At 42.7% G+C, this 21,569-nt stretch overlaps 1 protein-coding gene across 1 annotated transcript in view; it reads left to right on the top strand.

Annotated features, from left to right (window-relative positions):
- Nucleotides 1-20: 20 nt before the first annotated feature.
- GSTO2 (glutathione S-transferase omega 2) overlaps nucleotides 21-21,569 on the top strand; it is a 31,883-nt gene continuing 10,334 nt past the window's right edge. The window contains exons 1-5 of the mRNA XM_004050055.4: nucleotides 21-1,739; nucleotides 7,097-7,361; nucleotides 7,638-7,746; nucleotides 10,324-10,546; nucleotides 11,800-11,901. Coding sequence (XP_004050103.3) covers nucleotides 7,328-7,361; nucleotides 7,638-7,746; nucleotides 10,324-10,546; nucleotides 11,800-11,901 — 468 coding nt within the window. The 5' untranslated portion in view covers nucleotides 21-1,739; nucleotides 7,097-7,327. The remainder of the gene's footprint in view (nucleotides 1,740-7,096; nucleotides 7,362-7,637; nucleotides 7,747-10,323; nucleotides 10,547-11,799; nucleotides 11,902-21,569) is intronic.

Raw genomic sequence — 21,569 nt, forward strand, 5'->3', positions numbered from 1 at the left:
CAACAGCCGAACGGTGGGGTCTCCTTAACGCCCCCCTACAGAAATGAAAATGCATTTCCTGTCTCAGGATGCTGAAACGACTCTGAGGGTTCTATCATAGTCCATGCTGAAAACCCCCAAATTATCATCTTTAGCAAAATCTGGACTTGAATCTTTTTTTTTTTTTGAGACAGAGTTTCACTCTTGTTGACCAGGCTGGAGTGCAATGGCCTGATCTCAGCTCACCGCAACCTCCGCCTCCTGAGTTCAAGCGATTCTCCTGCCTCAGCCTCCTGAGTAGCTGGGATTACAGGCATGCGTCAGCACGCCTGGCTAATTTTTTTGTATTTTCAGTAGAGAAGGGGTTTCTCCATGTTGGTCAGGCTGGTCTCGAACTCCCGACCTCAGGTGATCCGCGCGCCTCGGCCTCCCAAAGTGGCATGAGCCACCGTACCTGTCCACAATCTAACTTTATAACTGCTCACAGGAAATACCCACTCAGTTACCCTGTTGTGTGATTTCATGAGATGCTCTCTTGTTGATTGTCTTCTGGTTTCTTAGTTGAGAAGCTTTCAATTCCTCCTCCTTTCATTTCCATCATCAACTTAATTTCACATTCTCTCTATTGTTGGCACTGAAGACCAGACGCGCATTACCCCAAAGCTGGGTGGCTGGCCAGACTCCTATTTGGTCTCCCTGTCTCTAACCCCTTCAAATCCTTCCTATCAAATCCCATGTTGGGCACATAGGTGGTGTCCCATTTATGTAATTAAATACTGTGTAGGCTGCATCAGTCAATTCCGCCTATAAGGTTGATGAGTAATAGGTAAGAGCCCCACTGAGAAATAGAAATGCCATCTTCCACACATTTCCATAGCCCACTGGGTTTCTCACTATTCAATTTTTATCATCACATCACCACCACGAGAAGGTAGGTCGGAGAGCAATCATTTCATTCTATAGATGATGCAACTAAGGTCCCGAGGTTAAGTGAGGCCTTAAGGTGCTGGCAGAAAGATCACACCCAGCGCACTGCTCTTACCATTGGAATCAGGGCTGTCGGTCCGCTTCAATTGTCTGGTTTCCTGAACTTATTTTCAAGTTCGCCATTGAGAGAAACCTCCGAATGACTAATTCTTAAATTTAAGGGTGCATAATAATCACCTATGGCTCACCGCTGCATTTCCGATTCAGCAGGCTGGGGTGGCTCGCGAAGTCTGTATTTGAAATGAGCCCCTCAACCCAGGTGACGCAGGCGGTGTGGGGACCGCATCCGGAGGGCGACCTGGAGCCGACTGACCTCACAAAAGCCTCCTGCCGCAAACCTTCAGCGGCCACCAAAGCCCCGGCTGCCGGCGGCGGATCACCTCTGCTGCCGCGCGCCTACCAGAGCCGCTTCGCCCTAGTGCTTTCCAGCGGATTTCCCCTCCGGTGCGGAGCCGGGTGCCGGGATCCCACAGCCAACCACTACCGGTTCCTCTTTCGTCAGCCACCGGCGCCGGCAGGACCCGCGAATCCCGATCTCCAGGAGCCTGTAAGGCGGCCGCCCATTGGCTCAGCCGCACTGCTGGGCAGGCACTTCCAAAGCTTTGAGGATTGGCTGATGCTCTGGGCGCCGGGGCTAGTTGGCGGGTAGGATCACGTGCGAGGGGCAGGCCCCGTCTAGGCCCCGCCTCCTTGCTGCTGCTGCCGCCGCCAATCCTGGTCCGGTTGCCCGAGTTCCCGGAGGTCTCTCGCGGGACGTCTCTCACCGCCACCGGGTGGGTCCGTTCGGCCTGCGTTGTATTGGAAGGGAAGAGGGGTTTGAGGTCAATTCTGTTTCCCGGGGTTTTCACGAATTTCGGGGCCCACAGTAGGCTTGCCAACTTTAACTTTTGCCTAACACTTTACGAGAAATCCTATTTAGCCTTGGCAACTGTTGCATCAAAGAATTTCACATCCAACAAAGTGCAGCCTAAGAATAAAGAACAGGTCTTTAAACCGCATACCTTTAATTAAGGTGTTCTTATTTCTTCTGATTTGGCTGGAAACAGGCAGAGACCACCCCAGATAACCAGTTCTCAGCCTTGCATGGGACACCACGAGTCCCACGTGTTTACGTGTTTAAGGCACTGGCAAGCAGGGGAATTTGGTGTCTGGGAATGTGCTGTCTTTGTGAAAACTATGAAAAGTCTTCCCTGCTACATTGAAATAATCATAAAAATAATAATAGCTAATGTTGAACACTTACTATGTATCAGACACATGTTAAGCATTCAATATTTCTCATCCAGTTTCTGAATGAAACCTTCGCAAACCACATAATGTACTGGTACTATTAGCTACGAATTACATATAAGAACACCAGAAAGTTGTTGTCATTTGCCCAAGGTCACCCAGCTAATAAATATTGAAGAGATTCTAATCTAGCCTGAACTCTTACAGTAAGACCGTTCGTGAGATGAATTTATATGTGCTATTTTTCCAGTCTCTTTTTATCCAACAGCTCTGACAGAGGATAGTATCTACCTTTTTTTTTTTTTTTTTCCGGACTGCAGTGGCGCGATCTCGGCTCACTGCAAGCTCCGCCTCCTGGGTTCACGCCATTCTCCTGCTTCAGCCTCCCAAGTAGCTGGGACTACAGGCGCCCGCCACCGCGCCCGGCTAATTTTTTGTATTTTTAGTAGAGACGGGGTTTCACCGTGTTAGCCAGGATGGTCTCGATCTCTTGACTTCGTGATCCGCCCACCTCAGCCTCCCAAATCGCTGGGATTACAGGCGTGAGCCACCGCGCCCGGCCTGTATCTGCCTTTTTGACCACACCATTATTCGTGGGATTTAACAGGAGTTAATGAGTTAATGTTCCTTTTCCAAACTCAGTGGTTTTGATTTTACAAATTATTTGACTTTTCCTGATTTCAGGATCTTGACAATTTGCCTTTACTTATTCAAATGTTATTATACCAAATATTTATTTAAAAAGTTTTTTTTTCTTTGATTCCTCAAGTTGTAGAGAGAAATAGGGATAGGGAAGCAGAATCAAGTAGTTAAAAAGATAGCTTCATTTGACCCTGATTTCCCAATTGGGAATATGAAATTTTTGCTGAATATAAGCACATTTGAGAATAGAACCTTTTACCTAACGTATCTCACTTTTTGAACTCATTGGACAATAAGGGAACACCTAGTAATATAACCTTTCATATAAATTAGGCTTCTGACTTATTAAGAGGAATGTACTCCAGTTTCTGCTACTATCAAGAGATGGCGTGACAAAAAATTTTGAAAAGTTGCCGAATGCAAACCACAGTTCCTCTTCTCAAAACAAATGCATGTAAATAGAGTGTAAGGTATTCCTTTGGTGGCATTATTTTCCTAGAAGGCTTAAGTCGTTAATCACCCATGACCAAAGATCCAAACATTTTCAAAGCAGATCCGATCATATTTCAGGTGGCTGAAAATGGATTTGGAGTAGGTTTAATATGGTCTACTTACAATTTGTTTCATGATTGAGTGGGTCAGTATAATAAAGGTATAAACATGAAATAACATAGAAGGAAAGTTTGCAAAGAGGATTTCAAAGAATACCTGTTGGGTATTCAAAAGAAAGTAGGGATAAGCTTAAGGTTAAAATCTTTCTAGGGAAAGTATAGTGTTCAGAGGTAAGATTAAAAACCACATTACTGAAATGGAGTCTGCAGCATTCAGCCCATTCAACTGGCATTAAACTGGTAACTGGTGAAATAAGTATTGTGAGTTGAACTTTAATTCTAATATGCTTGGCAAAGCTGAATCACAGTGTGCTTCATCTTTGTGGATACAAAATTGGAATGCACTCTGCTATTTAAAATGTGTTCTTACTCACTAGCGTTTGTCATTAACTTTGACGTATACTGAGCTCTTACTATACTGACGATGCCCTGGACTATTTGATTCGATACTCACAATTCATAAAGTAGGTATTATTGGTGTTCTCATTTTGCAGGTGAGGAAAGTGAAATCCAAAAAGGTTAGATAGCTTGCCTAAGTGCCAAAGCTGGGTCTCAAAAAGTCAGCCCATTGGGCTCCAGGGCCTGTTCTGAGAACCTTTACACTAGATTGTTTCCCTTTAGAGAACAGCTTCCATCCCTGTCTTCTAACTCTACCAAATTAACTTGGCATTTCAGAACTTGATTTCCCACATACAGATACACTTTTCATGAACATTTCCCAACTCTCAGAGTTAGTTTCTTTTAAAAGGTGGGAATGAAAAAACAAAACTTGGAAAATCATCCTCTTCTGGCAAAGTAGAAAGGTGGATCCAGGAACCTTTTAATTTACAAATGAAATTCCCAGTTTGGCCATTATCCAGAGACCATGGATGGGCAAATTAAGGCCATTGGGCTAAATCCAACCAATTGTTGGTTTTTTTATAGCTCAATATCTAAGAATGATTTTTTACATTTTTAAAGGGTTGAAAAAGAAAAACCAGTCACAATGTGATATGTGAAAATTATATGAAATTCACCAAGAGTGAGCCCTAATATATTAACTATGGATGTTGGGTGATAATATGTCAATGTGGGTTCATTGATTGTAATAAATGTACCTCTCTGATTGGAATATTGATAGTGGAAGAGACTGTGCATGTGCGGGGGCACAGGGTATATGGGAAATGTGTATTTTCTGCTCAATTTTGCTGTGAATCTAAAACTTTTTTTAAAAAAGGCTATTAAAATATATATATGAAGTTCAAATTCAGTGTGTCCATAAATACAGCCACACCCATTTGTTTATTTATCATCGATGGCTGTTTTTACACTACAAGTGTAGAACTAAATAGATGAGACCAGATGGCCTGAAAAGCCTAAAATATTTAATATATGTAAAAACATTTGCCAATCATTCAGTTCATGGCATCTGATAAAGACTAAGATACTGGTTGAGATTGTTGCCGCTGGAGTCAAACTTCCAGGGTTCCTAATCCTCCCTCTTCCACTTACTAGTTGAGAAGTGCTTAACTATGCTAGTCTCAGTTTACTCATCTTTTAAAGTGAATCAAAATAGAACAGTTATGGGACTATTTTTTTTTTTTTTTTTTTGAGATGGAGTCTCGCATAGTCGCCCAGGCTGGAGTGCAGAGGTGCCATCTCTGCTCTGCTCACTGCAAGCTCCGCCTCCCGCGTTCACGCCGTTCTCCTGCCTCAGCCTCCTGAGTAGCTGGGACTAAAGGCGCCCGCCACCACGCCCGGCTAATTTTTGTGTTTTTAGTAGAGACGGGGTTTCACCATGTTAGCCAGGATGGCCTCAATCTCCTGACCTCGTGATCCGCCCGCCTCGGCCTCCCAAAGTGCTGGGATTACAGGCATGAGCCACCGCACCCGGCCCAGTTATGGGACTATTTTAAGAATTAACTGGGTCAATACACATGAAGCACCAAATATATATTAGTAATAATTTATTTTGATTTTGAGATTTTGCAACCCTGTTATGGCCTTTTTTAGGCTATGGATATATTTTTCTCAACTATCTTGAAATCTGCTTTTTTTATATGAGGGATACATGTGTATGCCCAGAAGTCATCTTACCTACCAGGAACTCTAAGATGACATGGTTGTGTTTCTTGCTTCTATTTTACCATCCAATTTGTCCTTCTTGATCAGAATTAGCTCAAAGTAGTAGAAGTTACTCTGTTACTTTCTCTGTCTTCTTAAATGAAAAGTTGTCAGCGTAGCAAGCCAGGAACCAATATGTCTTATCCAACACCAGATTTCTTGCTGACATATATGCATTTTATTTTCAGAGAACATTTATTCAAACATTTTTGCCATTCCCTGATTCTTGTAAAATGTTAATACTTTCCATATTATTATCTAAGCTTATTTCACATGAAATCATTGAATGACAGCAAAAAATGTGGTTGAGTCACTATTCTGAAGATTTGCAAAGATTCTTATTCACTAGCAAAAAATGTTAACGCTATTATTAACCAAGAAGTTCTGGGTAGACTGGAATTCCAAAGGCCAAACAGTACCCAATTATAAACTACATAATTAGGCTCTGTCATTTTAATAAAAGATATTTAGATTCAAGTATTATTTGTTGAGCAGCCATTACGTGCTATATCTTTTCCTGGACTTAAAATCCTTTCCTCCCAACACTGTTACCAGTTTTAAAGGTCAAGACAACGAGTCAAGCTTTGGACTTTTAAAGTTCTTCAACCCTACTAGCTGGTCACTTTGGGCAAATAATTTCAATTTTCTGAAGCTGTTTTCTGTTTTGAAAAGTAGGAATAATATGAGTTGCCTGACTGAGCAATTGTAGGAATCAAGGTAATCTATGGAAATAATTTAGTCAGTATGAGTGAGACACAGAAAATATTTTTCTTTCCTTCATGATCTGTTAATCCCACAAAATGCATTTACAAGCAATTCCCACATCAGCTCAGTTCTGGAAAATTTAAGGAATTATTTTTTTACCTGCTGAAATTCAGGATCTCAGCTTATCAGCATCAGAGCCAAAGCCACGTCTATTATCTCACGTAAACAGAAAAGCTGTGCAAGTCGCCCCTATATGGCTGGGCTGTTGGCAATGTATCCTTGGCAACTAGTAAGAGTGTTCTCAAAAATTTATGCTGGGGAACAGGGGAAGCTCACAAATTGTTCTTTGCCTCCAGGTATCTTAATTTTATTCATTGCCAGTTTTTCAGAGCTTGGGTAAAATCTCACAAGCAGGGCCAGGACTGGGATGAGGCAACTGAGGTGTCTAGGGTGCAAGATGTGAGTTGTCTAGACACCAAAGGTGTCTAGGTGTCTAGGAGGCACTCACTCTCTGGGGTATGTGAGATTTCAACACCAATGACTTTTTCTTTCCTAGTTGCTGTATCATGAGAATGTTTGGCCTTATTATTTTTTAAAGCTGTACTTACTTACCGAAGAGTGGCCAGTTTAGTGATGCAAGAGATTCAGAATGGGAAAGAAAAAGTCAGCGTTACCCTAGTCAGTTTTGATTAAACTCCTTTGAAATCCATGTTGGAGTTTAAACGCCCATTCTTGAGGGATTCTTGATGTAGAGGAGGCCCCTCCAAAGCTTTAAGCACATGTCCAGAGCAAGGGGGAGCTTTTCAGGTGTTATTTTGTCTTGTTTTGTTTTTTGCCAGCTCCTACTCTCGGGCTTCCAAATCTGGGGCGATGTCTCCCCAGGTTAAATTACCCTAGCTCCTGCTCCAGATCGCTTCCTCCTGCCTCGCCAGAGCCCAGTAGTTCAAAAATTAAATTTGGGGCAAGAGGTGCGCGCCAGAGCGCAGCTGTTTCTGGAGCCTGCGGCAGCGGTGGCGAGCCACAGGGCGGCGACCGTGAGCTCCGGGAGCTGCGCAAACCACCTGGAGACCATGTCTGAGGATGCGACCAGGACCCTGGGGAAAGGTGAGTGCTCTCCATGGGGTCCGCGAGCTGGGGACGCCGCATGACAGAAAATGTTGCCTTCGGCGGAGCTGCCTGGCCTTGGCCTGCAGACCGGCGGGGCAGGAAGGGACTTGGAGGGCTCTCCTGAAGAAAAGGCACATGCAGCACTGCCCTCTCTGGGACTTGGGAGTTGGAGCTCCCACAGCCATCTTGGGATCTGGGCAAGTGAGCGAGCTCCTTCCTCACCGGGCTGACTAGCCTCTCCTTTCCCTGTCCCCCTCCATCGCTGCTCTGCAGGAAGCCAGCCCCCAGGGCCAGTCCCGGAGGGGCTGATCCGCATCTACAGCATGAGGTTCTGCCCCTATTCTCACAGGACCCGCCTCGTCCTCAAGGCCAAAGACATCAGGTGAGAAGCGGGAACCCAGAGCCCCCGACCAAACCCAGCGCCTCACAGGAGCCCGGGAATGTTTAACATCTGGGGCGCCCTGCTCAGATTTTACAAGGGGCTCCCTGTCCCTTTTTTCGGAGGCAAAGTCAACAAATAGCAAAGGGCGAGCTTTTTTTTAGCGGGCCCTACTGAAATGCGGAGCCCTTTTCCGAGTCACGCCTATGCATGAAACTTCTAGGCCAGCGCAGAGTAATGTGAATGATGGGGCTGGTGAACTGGTTCCCTCCCAGAATGTTTAAGGGCACAGCCAACACTACTGAGGCCTCCCCTGACTGCTCCACAGAGGTAGTTCCCCCACCACACCCCAGGCATCTTAGGTCACTGTTTCCTTTCTTTATTGAACTTACTGCATCCAGCATTTTCTTATTTGTTCATCCATCTCCCCTCCCCAGTCCCCTTCACCCGTGTGCGTTCTCGAGGGTAGGAACTCTGTCTCTTTTATTCATGAGCTAGGAGAGAGCCTGTCACATAGTGGATGCTCAAAAAACATCTGTTAAATGAATGAACAAATCTTTCCAAACAGTGAAATAGAAGGAATTGCTATCAAGAGGTGTCTGGGAGTTTTCAAGACACCTTGAAAACTTGAGAAATGGGTACAGATGCTTCCAGAAGGAAGTTTGCAAAACCAGCTCCTGCAGGTCTGGATTTGGAGGGCAGAGCAGCTTTGCTGGGATGTGGACTGCATAATGCAGCTGGCCTCCAAGCTAGAGTGTTGAGAATGTGTCACTCCAGGCTCCTGACTCTTGTCTCGGAGAGTCCATCACAAGGAGGTGACTTCAGAGTTTCAGACTCATGTCAGAGAGATACAAAGACTAATACAGAGATGTTTTAAATAAAATTATGTAAATCCGCCTTGTTGAGTATATAGGGCCTGTATTTCCAGATTCTTCCCTTTTGCTCAAATTAAGCTGACCTTAAGGTTACCTGTTTTTTGAGGAAAATAACAACAACTGGATGATTTGCCCATTTGGTGATAAATTATCAGCTTAGGAGCTGATGTATTTCCTTAGGTCAGCGTTTCTCAAACTTGGCACTGTTGACAATTTAGGCCAGATAATTCTTTGTTGGAGAGGTGGGATAGAAGCAGTCCTGTCCATCACTGGATGTTTAGCAGTATCCTTGGTCTCTACCCATTCAATGACAGTAGAGTCCCCCTTCCCTACGCACTACCTTCAGTTGTGACAACAAAACCATGTCTCCAGACATAGTGATATGTCCCTTGGGAAGGAGGTCAAAAATCACTTCTAGTCGAGACCCATTGCTTTAGGTTGAGACCCACTGCTTTAGGTCTTGCTATGTGGCCTATGCTGGTCTCGAAATCTTGGGCTCAAGCAGTCCTCCCACTCTGGCCTCTCAAAGTGCTGAGATTACAGGTGTGAGCCACCTCATCCAGCCTCTGCTGTAGGTTTAAGACAATCTCCTAGACTAAGCAATGAACGTTCCCATTTGTTTCCTTTCATCTTTTTAAACATACGTTCATGCTTCTGGTAACTTTATAGTTATCTAAATAATAATTGTATTATTATGTGAACATTAAATAATAATAGTATTATTTGAACATCTAATAATTAGAAGAAGAATTTAAAAAGTTATTGCATGCTTATTTTACAGGCACTGTCCTAAACACTTTATATATATCCCCTTACTTGATCATCACCACAGTACCAAGAGATGGGTGTAATTATTAGCCCCATTTTATAATTAAGGACACTGAGCACAGAGAGGTTAGGAATTCGGTTAAGGTCCCAAGCTAGACCGTTTATTCTGATGCCAAAACTCATACTCTTAACTGTTAACATTTACCATATTCTCTTGTGACCTGTTAATACCAGATTTGTATTTTCAAGCTGTAGAATGTACTAAACTCTCTAATGCCATGGTTAAGTGTGTGAGCTCTGAGTCTGTCTGCCTGGCTGTGATCTTGGCTCTACTACTTTTTTTTTTTTTTTTAGATGGAGTTTCCTGCCCAGGCTGGAGTGCAGTGGTGTAATCTCAGCTCACTGCAACCTCCACCTCCCGGGTTCAAGCAATTCTCCTGCCTCAGTCTCCCAAGTAGCTGGGGTTACAGGCGCCCGCCACCATGCCTGGCTACTTTTTTGTATTTTTTAGTAGAGATGGGGTTTTGCCATGTTGGCCAGGCAGGTCTTGAACTCCTGACCTCAGATGATCTGCCCGCCCCAGCCTCCCAAAGTGCTGGGATTACAGGTGTGAGGAACCGCGCCCGGCCAGCTCTACTACTTCTTAGTGGGTGGTATTGGGTGTGAGATTCAACCCCCTTGAGTCTTCTTTCCTATGAGGTGAGCCTACTTCAGGGGGAATTATGAGGAACAACTGAGATAAGGCATGGAAAACATCAGATACATCTTACTGCAGGAAGGAAGATGATGATGTTATGTATTTTATACAAAACTTAAACCTTAAAACACTAATTGCAAATTTTAACTTTTAAACTGATTGCTTCTGCTTTCAAGAAGAGTGCCTGCCTGCAGATGCCTCTCATTTTTGTTCTGTCTTGTTTTCCTTTTGCTTTTTAAGACATGAAGTGGTCAACATTAACCTGAGAAACAAGCCTGAATGGTACTATACAAAGCACCCTTTTGGCCACATTCCTGTCCTGGAGACCAGCCAATGTCAACTGATCTATGAATCTGTTATTGCTTGTGAGTACCTGGATGATGCTTATCCAGGAAGGAAGCTGTTTCCATATGACCCTTATGAACGAGCTCGCCAAAAGATGTTATTGGAGCTATTTTGTAAGGTATATTCAATTTAAAAAGCCACTCACACTGTATTTTACTTTGCATGTCTTTCCCAAACCTCAACCCATTTTAAAGCCAAATCATTGGTGAAACTGTTTTGTTTTGCTACCACGTGATCCTCAGGAGATTAGCTAGCATGGAATTAGGGTAGAGCATGGCCACTGATATTAAAGGCTTAACTGCTAGGTGCTTCTCCATTTCAACTGGCAGGCTCAGGAGGTATGGTTATGACACGGCAATGACCGTGTAACTTGAAGCAGGAATACTGAAAGAACTGAAAACTGGTGATCCTTAAAGGGAGTATTTCTCCAGCTTCAGGTAAAAAATAATGGAGTATGAAGATTATGCATAGAAGGTGATGCTTTTTTATTATTTTTTTTTGAGACGGAGTCTCGCTCTGTCACTCAGGCTGGAGTGCAGTGGCACCATCTCGGCTCACTGCAACCTCTGCCACCTGGGTTTAAGCAATTCTCCTGCCTCAGCCTCCTGAGTAGCTGGGATTACAGGCGCATGCTACCACACCCAGCTAATTGTTGTATTTTTAGTAGAGATGGGGTTTCACCATATTGGCCAGGCTGGTCTTGAACTCCTGACCTCAAGTGATCTGCCTGCCTCGGCCTCCCAAAGTGCTAGGATTACAGACGTGAGCCACTGCGCCTGGCCAGTGATGCTCTTTAGAGGCATAAGAGTGCCTGCTGTCCAGGAAATGTGAAGAATAGATAAATGGTGGCAGCTTTGATAATGAAAGAAAAAAGAATGGAGAAATTTTAAGATGGTGTCTTTGAAAAGGAATTTTTAAAAACCTCAATGATATTAACAGCTGACATATATCGGACACTTATGATGTGCCAGGCACTGTCCTAATTACTTTGTAGGAGCTAACTCATTTAATCTAACTGCCCTTTGAAGTGGGTACTGCTATCGTATCCATTTTTCAGATGAGAACACTGAGGCTTAGAGAGGTTGAGTGTCCCACCTAAGAATGTATAGCATGGAAGCAGCTGATCAAGTAAGGAGCACTGGAGAAACCCTCCTAAAGCACCCTGCTTTCCCAGGGTACTATAAGAAGTAGATTCCTCCTGAGAACTGGAACCACAGAGATAACCTAGTGCCCCTCACAGGGAGCTGGGGGGTCTGATGTGGGTGTTGCCCTGTTAGGCTGGAGTTATAAAGCTTTGCTGCCTTTTCAGGCAGAACAGGAACTGGAAGTTTCCACCGACTTCTCCACTGAGAACCTGTGTCCTCTGATTAGGTCCCAGATTTGACCAAGGAGTGCCTGGTAGCATTGAGATGTGGGAGAGAATGCACTGATCTGAAGGCAGCCCTGCGTCAGGAATTCGGCAACCTGGAAGAGGTACAAAAAGGGGTCCCTCTCCTGGTCAGCTACAGTGGAGGAAGCTAGGCAGGGTCGCTAACCTGGTCACTCTGACACCAGCTTTCACAGGCTTATTCTTTCTGCCTTTGATAAGTCAGACTTCTGATCATCTGATTGCATGTTTGCCCACCTCTAACCTGGTCTAGAATTATTCTGGAAAATCTGATGAGGAGTTGGGGAGGACATGCCATGAATTGCTTGCTTTCCCAGAGTCACGCCATCTCCCTGAGTAGCTCTGCATGGCTTCTGTAGCTTCTGCCAATGAGGTCAAGGTCTGTAAAGGTTAGGGGTTGTGTTTGGCTGCTGAAGTCTAACTACTGTAAATTCATGTTGTAAGGGTCTACTCTCTCACATAACATTCTTTCTCACGTATTATAAGGGTTTATTCTCACACATACGGTGGCTCACACCTGTGGTCCCAGCACTTGGGGAGGCTGAAGCAGGAGGATCACTTGAGCCTAGAAGTTTAAGACCAGCCTAGGCAACATAGCAAGACCCCTCCTCTACAAAAATAATTTTAAAAATTAGCCAGGCATAACGATGTATACCTGTAGTCCCAGCTACTTAGGAGGCTGAGGCAGGAGGATTGCTTGAGTCTGGGAGGTCAAAGCTGCAATGAGCCATGATTGCACCACTGCACTCTAGCCTGGGTGACAGAGTAAGTAGGACTGACAAAAAAAAAAAAAAAAAAAAAAAAGCCAGAGGTAGGCAATTCAGGCCTATCTTAATGGCTTCTTCATGACATTATCAGGAACTGAAGCTTTTTCTCTTTATGGGCTCTGTCATCCTTAGCACAACTTAGTACAAGGGTATCATCCTCAAAATAACAAGATAGCTGCTGTCACTGCAGCCATCACATCCAAGTTCCAGGCTCTGAAAAGGAGAATATAAAGAAAAAAATGGCAAATGGCCATACCCCTTTAAAGGGCTTTAAATCCTACCAGAAATTCTACTCAATGGCTATTTACATTTCGTTGGCCAGAACTTAGTTGTGGGGTCATAACTATCTTAGAGAAAGCTGGGAAATACAGTCTTTTAGCTGGGATACCCTGAATAAAATCAGAGGTCTGTAATTAAGGAAGAAGGGGAAAATGGGTGCAGTGGCAGGAACACTCTTTGCCAGTAGATGCTTCATTAACCTGGCAGTAATGGAGCTACTTATCCCGTACTTCTAGAATAATCAGGAAGGCAGTTCTTTTACTTCCTTTATTTTTGCTCCAGAAACTGATAAATTCACCTTATGGGTGGGTGGTTCCTCTATTGGCAGCCAGAGAATACAATTTTTTTCCCCTTAAGGGAAGACTGGTTATTAATACTCTTCCATTTGACCTTTATCAAGTGGAAACAGATTAAATGTATTGATATTTCCAGTTGCCTATCTCAAATTTGTACAATTAAGTATTTATGGATGACGAATGGTCATGTGTAGGAAATGTCAACCTTTTGTCCTGAGGTCACCAACTGTGGCCTTGACTCCAAGGAGGCCGTATGATGTGGTGGAAAGAATCTTGGATCTTAGGCTTGGCTTTACTGAATTCCAGAACCTTGGGCAATGTTCTGTACCTCTCTGGGCCTTGGTTTTCCCATGTGTAAAATGAGGGATTATTTTGAAATGTGTGTTTCTCAGAGCCTCTGGGTTCTGCAGGGGACTGCCCAGCGAGTGGAGGGCTGGTAGATTGTTCTAGACACTGCTTTACTTAGGTCAGCACTGCCTTTAACCACCATGTTCAACCTGGCATCTAAGGAGATGGCATTTGGGGAGAGAGGAGAGCTGCTGCTTTAAAAAAGAAGTTCGAAAATCTTGTGAATAGAGAATTTATAGTCTATTTTAAAGATCAGCTGAATGGACCCCATCATGCCTGGTTACCTTCTCACAGATAAACAAATACTGGACCAGGGAAAGGAGCTGGGAAAAAAAAAAAACCTTTGAATTCAACGATACAGTAATTGAAACATTTTCATCAGTTTCCCTTCTACCTCCATGTGGATGATGGATGAACTTTTTAAATTACAGATTGCTAGATGAAAGTATAGGGTTATGATGGAGATACAGTTCTTCTTCAGTCGGGGGTCTTTTCCAGGGCAAATGAACCAGTATTTTGTGCCATGAATCGTGCTGCAGATACTTGCATACATCATCTCATTCAATCTTTCCAACAACCCTCTCAGGTACAAATGGTACTAGTCCTGTTTTGCAAATTGGAGTGGCCTCTCTGTAAAGGCTCAGAACTAGGTACTAGGAATAAAAAAAAATTAAAGACCCTCGAGGGGCTCAAAGCCTGGACAGGGAGATAGGCTGTTAAGCCCATTTAAAACCTGGGTGTGTTGAGTGCTAGGCTGGAGACGTGCATACAAGAAGGCTGGTCTGTGGGGGTAGATAATGCCTCTGTTGACTCTTAAGATGGATTAGAGGCACAAGGGTGAGAGCCTGGTGTGTTCGGCAAGCAATAATCAGTGAGGGGTTGACAGCGAGGGAGTGATTGGTAAGAGGCGAATGTGGAGGGTGGACAAGAGTCAGATGCTAAAAGGCCTTTTCCACTGTGCCCAGGGATTTGCACTTTATTTCAGAGTTGATGGTGAGTAATTGAAGCCTGTCAAGCAGGAGTGTGGTGTACTCCTTCATGCTTTTAAAAGTATTCAGCCCATCACTTGAACCAAGGAGGGGGAGGTTGCTGTGAGCCAAGACTGCGCCACTGCACTCCAGCCTGGGCAACAGAGTGAGACTCTGTTTCAAAAAAAGAAAAAGAAAAAAAGAAAAGAAAAAGTATTCAGCCCAGCTGAGCACAGTGACTCATGTCTGTAATCCCAGCACTTTGAGAAGCCAAGGCGAGAGGATCGCTTGAGCCCAGAAGTTTGAGAACACCCTGATCAACATGGCAAAACTCCGTCTCTTTAAAAAATACAAAATGTTAGCTTGGCATGGTGGCTTATGCCTGTAGTCCTAGGTACTTGGGAGGCTGAGACGAGAGGATCACTGGAGCCTAGGAGGTTGAAGCTGCAGTGAGCTATAATTGCACCACTGCACTCCAGCCTGGACAACACAGTGAAACCCTATCTCACAAAAAAAAAAAAAAAAAAGAAGAAGAAGTTCAGCCCATCAGGAATGTAGAGGATGGATTAGAGTGTCCAAGAGGAGGGACTGGGAAGGGACAAAGAGGACCCCACTAACGAGGGTTGGAGAGGGAGGTTTAATTGGAGAGATTTTGAAGACCTAAGATGAGATGAAATCTGAGGAAGGAGTAGGAGTTATGGAGGATGATTTCCAAGTTTGTGGCCGGTAAATGTGATGCTTTTCACTAAGAGTTTGAGGGAAGACACATTTTGTCAAATTTGTGGTGTTGATGGGATATTCATATGCGGGCAGAGCTTAGAAGAACAATGTATGGTCTCTACTGGACCTTTGGAATGGTTTTGTGGGCTAGGAGCTTTAACCAGAGAGTTTAGGAATGTCATTAGTGGTGTGGTGATAAATGTTTAACAATCAATTTTCTCTTAAAAGAGAAAGAAAAAGAAAAAGCACTGATTTATAGCATTTGCTGATTTGGGTGGTGTAAATACTTCCGTCAAGGTTAATTTTGAGCTACCAATGTGCTATTTCTAAACTCAAGAGCTGGCAAAAGATGTGGGCAGCTCCAGCATGTCACTGAATAAGAAATTTCACTTTATCTTCAATAACTGAGCCCCAGAAACACTGTTGTTAACCAGCCTCTATATAGGTAGCTTTCACTAACCAGCCTCAGTGTAGGTAGCTTTCACTGATGCTATTTAAGGACCACTGAGTACTCCACATTGTCCTAACAGGTTTGAATGTGGTTTTGTCCCATAGAATGTTAGCAAGAATTGTAACTATGGCTGGGCATGGTGGCTCACACTTGTAATCCAGGCACTTTGGGAGGCCAAGGAGGGAGGATCACTTGAGGCCAGGAGTTCAAGACCAGCCTGGGCAACACAGTGAGACCATGTTTCTACTAAAAATAAAAAAATGAACTGGTCATGGTAGTGCGGGTCTGTAGTCCCACCTTCTCTAGAGCCTGAGGCGGGAGCATCTTTTGAACCCAGGAGTTTGAACTTGCAATGAGCTATGATCATGCCACTGCACTCCAGCCTGGGTGACACAGCAGGACTCTGTCTCAAAAACAAACAAAGAATTATAACTACAATTTAGGAAATATTGAAATCTGAAAACATGACCAATGAACTTGAATTATGCGATCCGTTCCTTTAAATGCCAAAATATTTATTCCAGGAGATTCTAGTGAAATTGAAATTTATCAGAATAATTCTAATGGAGAGGATCCCCTGATTTATGTAACTCTTTCACATGGTTTTGCACAATCAGGATTTTTTGTGAGCTAAAAATATATTAAATACTCATTGTCTTTCTGAGTGATAAGCAAGCTAAGATTTTATGCATAATCTTCTGCTATGTCATCCTGAAGTAGAAGGCTCAGTTAACCTTTTGTGGCCTTAAACTCTGACACTTTCTTCTTTTGAAATAACTGCCTTGTCTAACTTTTTAAGTTTTTTTTTTTTTTTTTTTTTTTTTTGCTTGTTTTTTTGTTTGCTTGTTAGTTTTTTAAATCTAGTTTCAGGTGGGTTCAGCGGCTCATGCCTGCAATCCCAGCACTTTGGGAGGCCGAGGCGGGCAGATCATTTGAGTCCAGGAGTCCGAGACAAGACTGTACAACATGGCAAAACCTTATCTCTACAAAAAATACAAAAATTAGTTGGATGTGGTGATGCATACCCGTGGTCCCTGCTACTTGGGAGGCTGAGGTGGGAGGATCACTTGAGTCCAGGAGGTCAAGGCTGCAGTGAGCTATGATCATGCCACTGTACTCCAGCCTGGGTGACAGAGTGAGACTTTGTCTCCAAGAAAAAAAAAATTAAGTTCCATCAAAATCAAAGATTTATTGTGCTTGTTATATAACCACATTTTTCTCTAATATCTTTTACAATTCTTTGAGATATATTACTGCCACTTTTATTATCAAACTAGCAGCCTGCTCACTGGCTTTCCTGTTCTGAACATTGGCATGAGTTTTAAAACTATGACACTTGTCTTGTCTTGCTGCACTTTATGTCTTCAAGCAGATTTTCTAGCCCTTACTGAATCATTACTCTAAGCAGCACACATTTTTTAGTTTTATTCTTTTTCAGGTATTGACTTTCCCATTTCAGAATGGGACTTGAGCCAGGCTTCATTTCATCTTTGTGGATTTGAATGTGGCAGGACCTCTTGGTGTCACTTTTTATCTGTGCCTTCCAAAAATATTTTCATTATGGAAGTAGTCAAATCAAGTCCAAGTGCAGTGAAAGGTGGATTTGGTCAGATTTCCCTGAGGCTTTGGAGTTTTGCTTTAAATCTAGAAAGTGTTCGTGGCTTATGAATTGGTTCTGCACTCTGACTATTGCTTGGTCCTTTCTTCATCATCATCAGAGCTCCATAAAAGAGAGCGGGGAGGGGATAACATAAATAATGCTGAAATAGCCCTGAGGGATGAGACCTGGCCCAGCCACTGAAGCCTTTGTCTGCCGGTGGCCACAGGGCACTTTATGGTTTTGCTTCTTGTCATTCAACCACCTGCCTTGGGGTGCTTCACTTTGCATTTCCATGCAGAGTTTCCCGCATTGCCAAATTTGATCATGTGCCTTATGTGTAGCAGTTTGCATGAGGTGGAATTTGCATAAATTATGTGTGCATCACCCAGGAGCATCTGTAGTTAAATACTTTATTGATTCTAAATTTTGCCCATAATCTTAATTTTTTAATTATTTTATTTTCTTTTCCTCTTTTAGAGATTGGGGTCTCTTTCTGTTGCCCAGGTTGGAGTGCAGTGGCACAGTCATGGCTCACTGTCGTCTTGAGCTCCTGGGCTCAAGCAGTACTTCCACCTCAGCCTCCCAAGTAGCTGGAATTACAGGCTGAAGCCACCGAGCCTGCCTCCGTTATCTTAATTATTATTATAATTATTTTTTTGAGTCAGGGTCGCACTCTGTCACCCACATTGGAGTGCAGTGACACAATCACGGCTCACTGCAGCCTCAACCTCCTGGGCTCAAGTGATTCTCTCACCTCAACCTCCTGAGTAGCTGGGACCACAGGTTCAGGCCACCATGCCCAACTGTTTTGTTTTTGTTTTTATTTGTTTTAATTTTTTGTGGAGATGAGATCTCACTGTGTTGCTCAGGCTGGTCTTGAACTCCTAGGCTCAAGTGATCCTCCCACTTCAGCCTCCCAAAGTGCTATGATTACAGGCATGAGCCACTGCACCTGGTAATCTTAATTTTTAAACTGTTCTTTCTTCTCATCAAAAAAGACATTTATTCAAGTTAGATTATATTGTCTTGGTTTAGTTTTGCTTTTGCTCTTTCTTAATTTTTATTAATTTCCAGTGATGATTTATATATTGTTTAATTGTTTCTCCTTTGATATCACCAGGATAGGAAGAAAAGAAAGTTTCTACCTGGTTAATTCGTCACTGAAAACAATTTTCTGTATCCTTTTATATATAGTAGACTACAAGCTAAATTTTTTATCATCTAAGTTAACATGTCTACAAACTAAATTCATTATTACTAGCTATTTTTAATAACAGTTATTGAGATATAATTCATATGCCACAAAATTCACCCTTTTCAAGTGTACAATTCACTGGCTTTTAGTATATTAAGTGAGTTGTGCAACTATCACCAGTATTTAATTTCAGAGCGTTTTTTTATCATCCCCCAGAAAAACTGCTGACTTGTAAGCTGTCATTTTCCATTTCTTCTCAATCCCCGTGGCTGTACGCAGCCACTGATCTGCTTTCTGTCTCTATGGATTGACTTATTCTAGACACTTCATATAAGTGGAATCATACAACATGTAGCATTTCATGAGCTATTTTCACATACCATAATGTTCTTAAGGTTCATCCTTCATTCTTTTTTATGGCTAAATAATATTCCATGTGTGAATACGCACATTTTGTTTATCCACATTTGGGAAGGTTCCACTCTTGGAACTAATATGGATAATGTTGCTGTGAACACCGTGCAGGTTTTTGCATGAATATACGTTGTTATTTCTCTTGGATTTGCTAGCTGATTTAGCATGTTTATTAACATGCCATTTTAGTTGTAACCACCATTCTTTCACACTTGGGAACTGGTTATCCCTGACTCAGGATGCCTCGTTAAGTGTATTAGTGCTGTTGCTAGTTGGGTTACTTCCTTCATCATCCAATTCTGACAGCTGCTAATATTTGCTGTACTTCTTTCAATGGCCTTCTGATATACCCTTTCCCATCACATAAATAATAGAATAATAATTATTCTTATTATTTAAAAATTAATTTTACTCTTCTCCAATTATAAAGTAATACTTGTTCATTAGAGAGAATTTGGAAAATACAGGAAAACATAGAAACTAAGGAAAAAAAATTATAATCCCACTACCCAGAAACAACCACTGTTATTATCTTGGGGACTTTTTTGTTTTTGTTTTCTGTCCTTTTCTGCTATGTATATTTTATGTAGTTGAAACTTGGTTACTATTATGATGTAAATATTCCCCACACCCCTGCCATTTTATTTTGAGACAGGGTTTTACTCTGTTGCCCAGGCTGGAATGCAGGGTGCAATCACGCCTCACTGCAACCTCGAACTCCTGAGCTCAAGGGAGCCTCCCAACTGAGTCTCCTGAGTAGCTGGGACTACAGGCATGTGCCACCATGCCTAGCTAGTTTTCTTTTTAACTTTTGTAGAGACAGGGTCTCCCTCTGTTGCCCAGGCTGGTGTCGAACTCCTGGGCTCAAGTGACCCACCTGTCTTTGCCTCCCAAAATGTTGGCATTACAGGTGTGAGCCACCACACCTGGCCAATTTTTATAAACTCTGTAAATGCTTATTTACATGTATAAGAGTGTTTCTTAGAGCAGCAGCATTATTTGTGATGATGACAAATTAGGAAACAATATTCATTAGATGGTGAGTGGTTAAGTAAATCATGTCTGTCTTGTGGAATTCTGTGGAACGGCTGAAAATGAATGAGGTAAATCTATGTGTACTGACATTAAAAGATTGCCTAGAAATATTAAATGAATCACACAGTAATACAGGTGGTATGATCCCATTTTAATAGAAGAAAACAAAACTGAACCATGCAGGTGTGCACATACATGTAAAGAAGTGGCTAGAAAAGTATCTAGAGAGAAACACATCCACCTCCTAGTAGTGTCTCACACTGGGAAGGGGACTGATTAGAATTAGGGTGGGTAAGAAAAGTGGTTAAGGGCAGGGACCGGGAGGGAAGATTTTGCCTTTTACATTATTTTCTGTGTTTGATTTTTTTTTTAATGATGGGAATGTATTTCTGTATTAAATATGTAAGTTTTAAAAGTAGAAAAAAACACTTTTTTTTTTTTTTTGGGGAGACGGAGTCTCGCTCTGTCGCCCAGGCTGGAGTGTAGTGGTGCTATCTCGGCTCACTGCGAGCTCCACCTCCTGGGTTCATGCCATTCTCCTGCCTCAGCCTCCCAGGTAGCTGGGACTACAGGCACCCGCCACCACGCCTGGCTAATTTCTTTTTGTATTTTTAGTAGAGATGGGGTTTCACTGTGTTAGCCAGGATGGTCTCCATCTCCTGACCTTGTGATCCGTCTGCCTCGGCCTCCCAAAGTGCTGGGATTACAGGCGTGAGCCACCGCACCCGGCCGAAAACACTTTTAATGTCTGCATACTTTGCCATGTTTATAAACCATAAAGTTATTTATCCAGCACACTAATTAGGAGTGTTTAGATGGTTTTCAGTCCTTTACCGTTTTGAACGGTGCTTCAGGGAACATCAGCTTCTTTGCATAAAAAGCATTTTCTCTATTTTAGAATATGTTCTCAAGCTGGACTCTCAGGAATGGAATTACCAGATCGAAGGGTATAATGAGCACATTGGAGGCTTGGACTGTATTTCACTAAATTGCTTCCCAAAAGACTTGTGTTGTTTGCCCCTCACCAGCAGTATGTGAAAATGCTCTTTGCCCTATATCCTTTTCACTGGTGGGAGAGTTCATTCAAAAAGATATTTGTTTGTTGAATAATATTTGCTGTGGAGATACACTGTAGTTCCTCATTGTTGACTTAATGCATATTTCTTTGATGGCCAGGGAAGTGGAAGGTTTTCCCGGAAGTATGTCATCTCTTGCTCCTGGTGTTGTAAAATTTGTCTGTTCAGTTCAGGGGCTTTGCCTATCTGGCCATCAGAGTCTTACTAATTTTCTTTGTTGATTTGTAAAAGTTCCTTTTAAAGCGTTCCTTGTATAGAAAAGATATTTGACTGGTTTTAAAACACATTTTTGTTTTCTTTTGACTTTTAATTTGGCTTATATATTTTTGCATATGGAAGTACAGCATTTGAAAGTATTGTGCTATAAGGCTTTCCTGCTATGATTTCCTCCACTGTTTTATGTGTAGGAAGTCCTCTCCCCACTTCAGAGACTTGATAAATATTCATTTATATTTTCATCTACCACCAATCACTTTACAGACATTTGACTGGTCAAGCATTACCCTCCTAGCTTTTCCCCCCACACTATCTTACAAATATATTGTGATTTGTTTTAGTTTTTGTTTTTTGTTTTTGAGACAGGGTCTCACTCTGTCACTCAGGCT

Source organism: Gorilla gorilla, chromosome 8 (genome assembly GCF_029281585.2).
Source record: "Gorilla gorilla gorilla isolate KB3781 chromosome 8, NHGRI_mGorGor1-v2.1_pri, whole genome shotgun sequence".
NCBI lineage: Eukaryota > Metazoa > Chordata > Mammalia > Primates > Hominidae > Gorilla > Gorilla gorilla.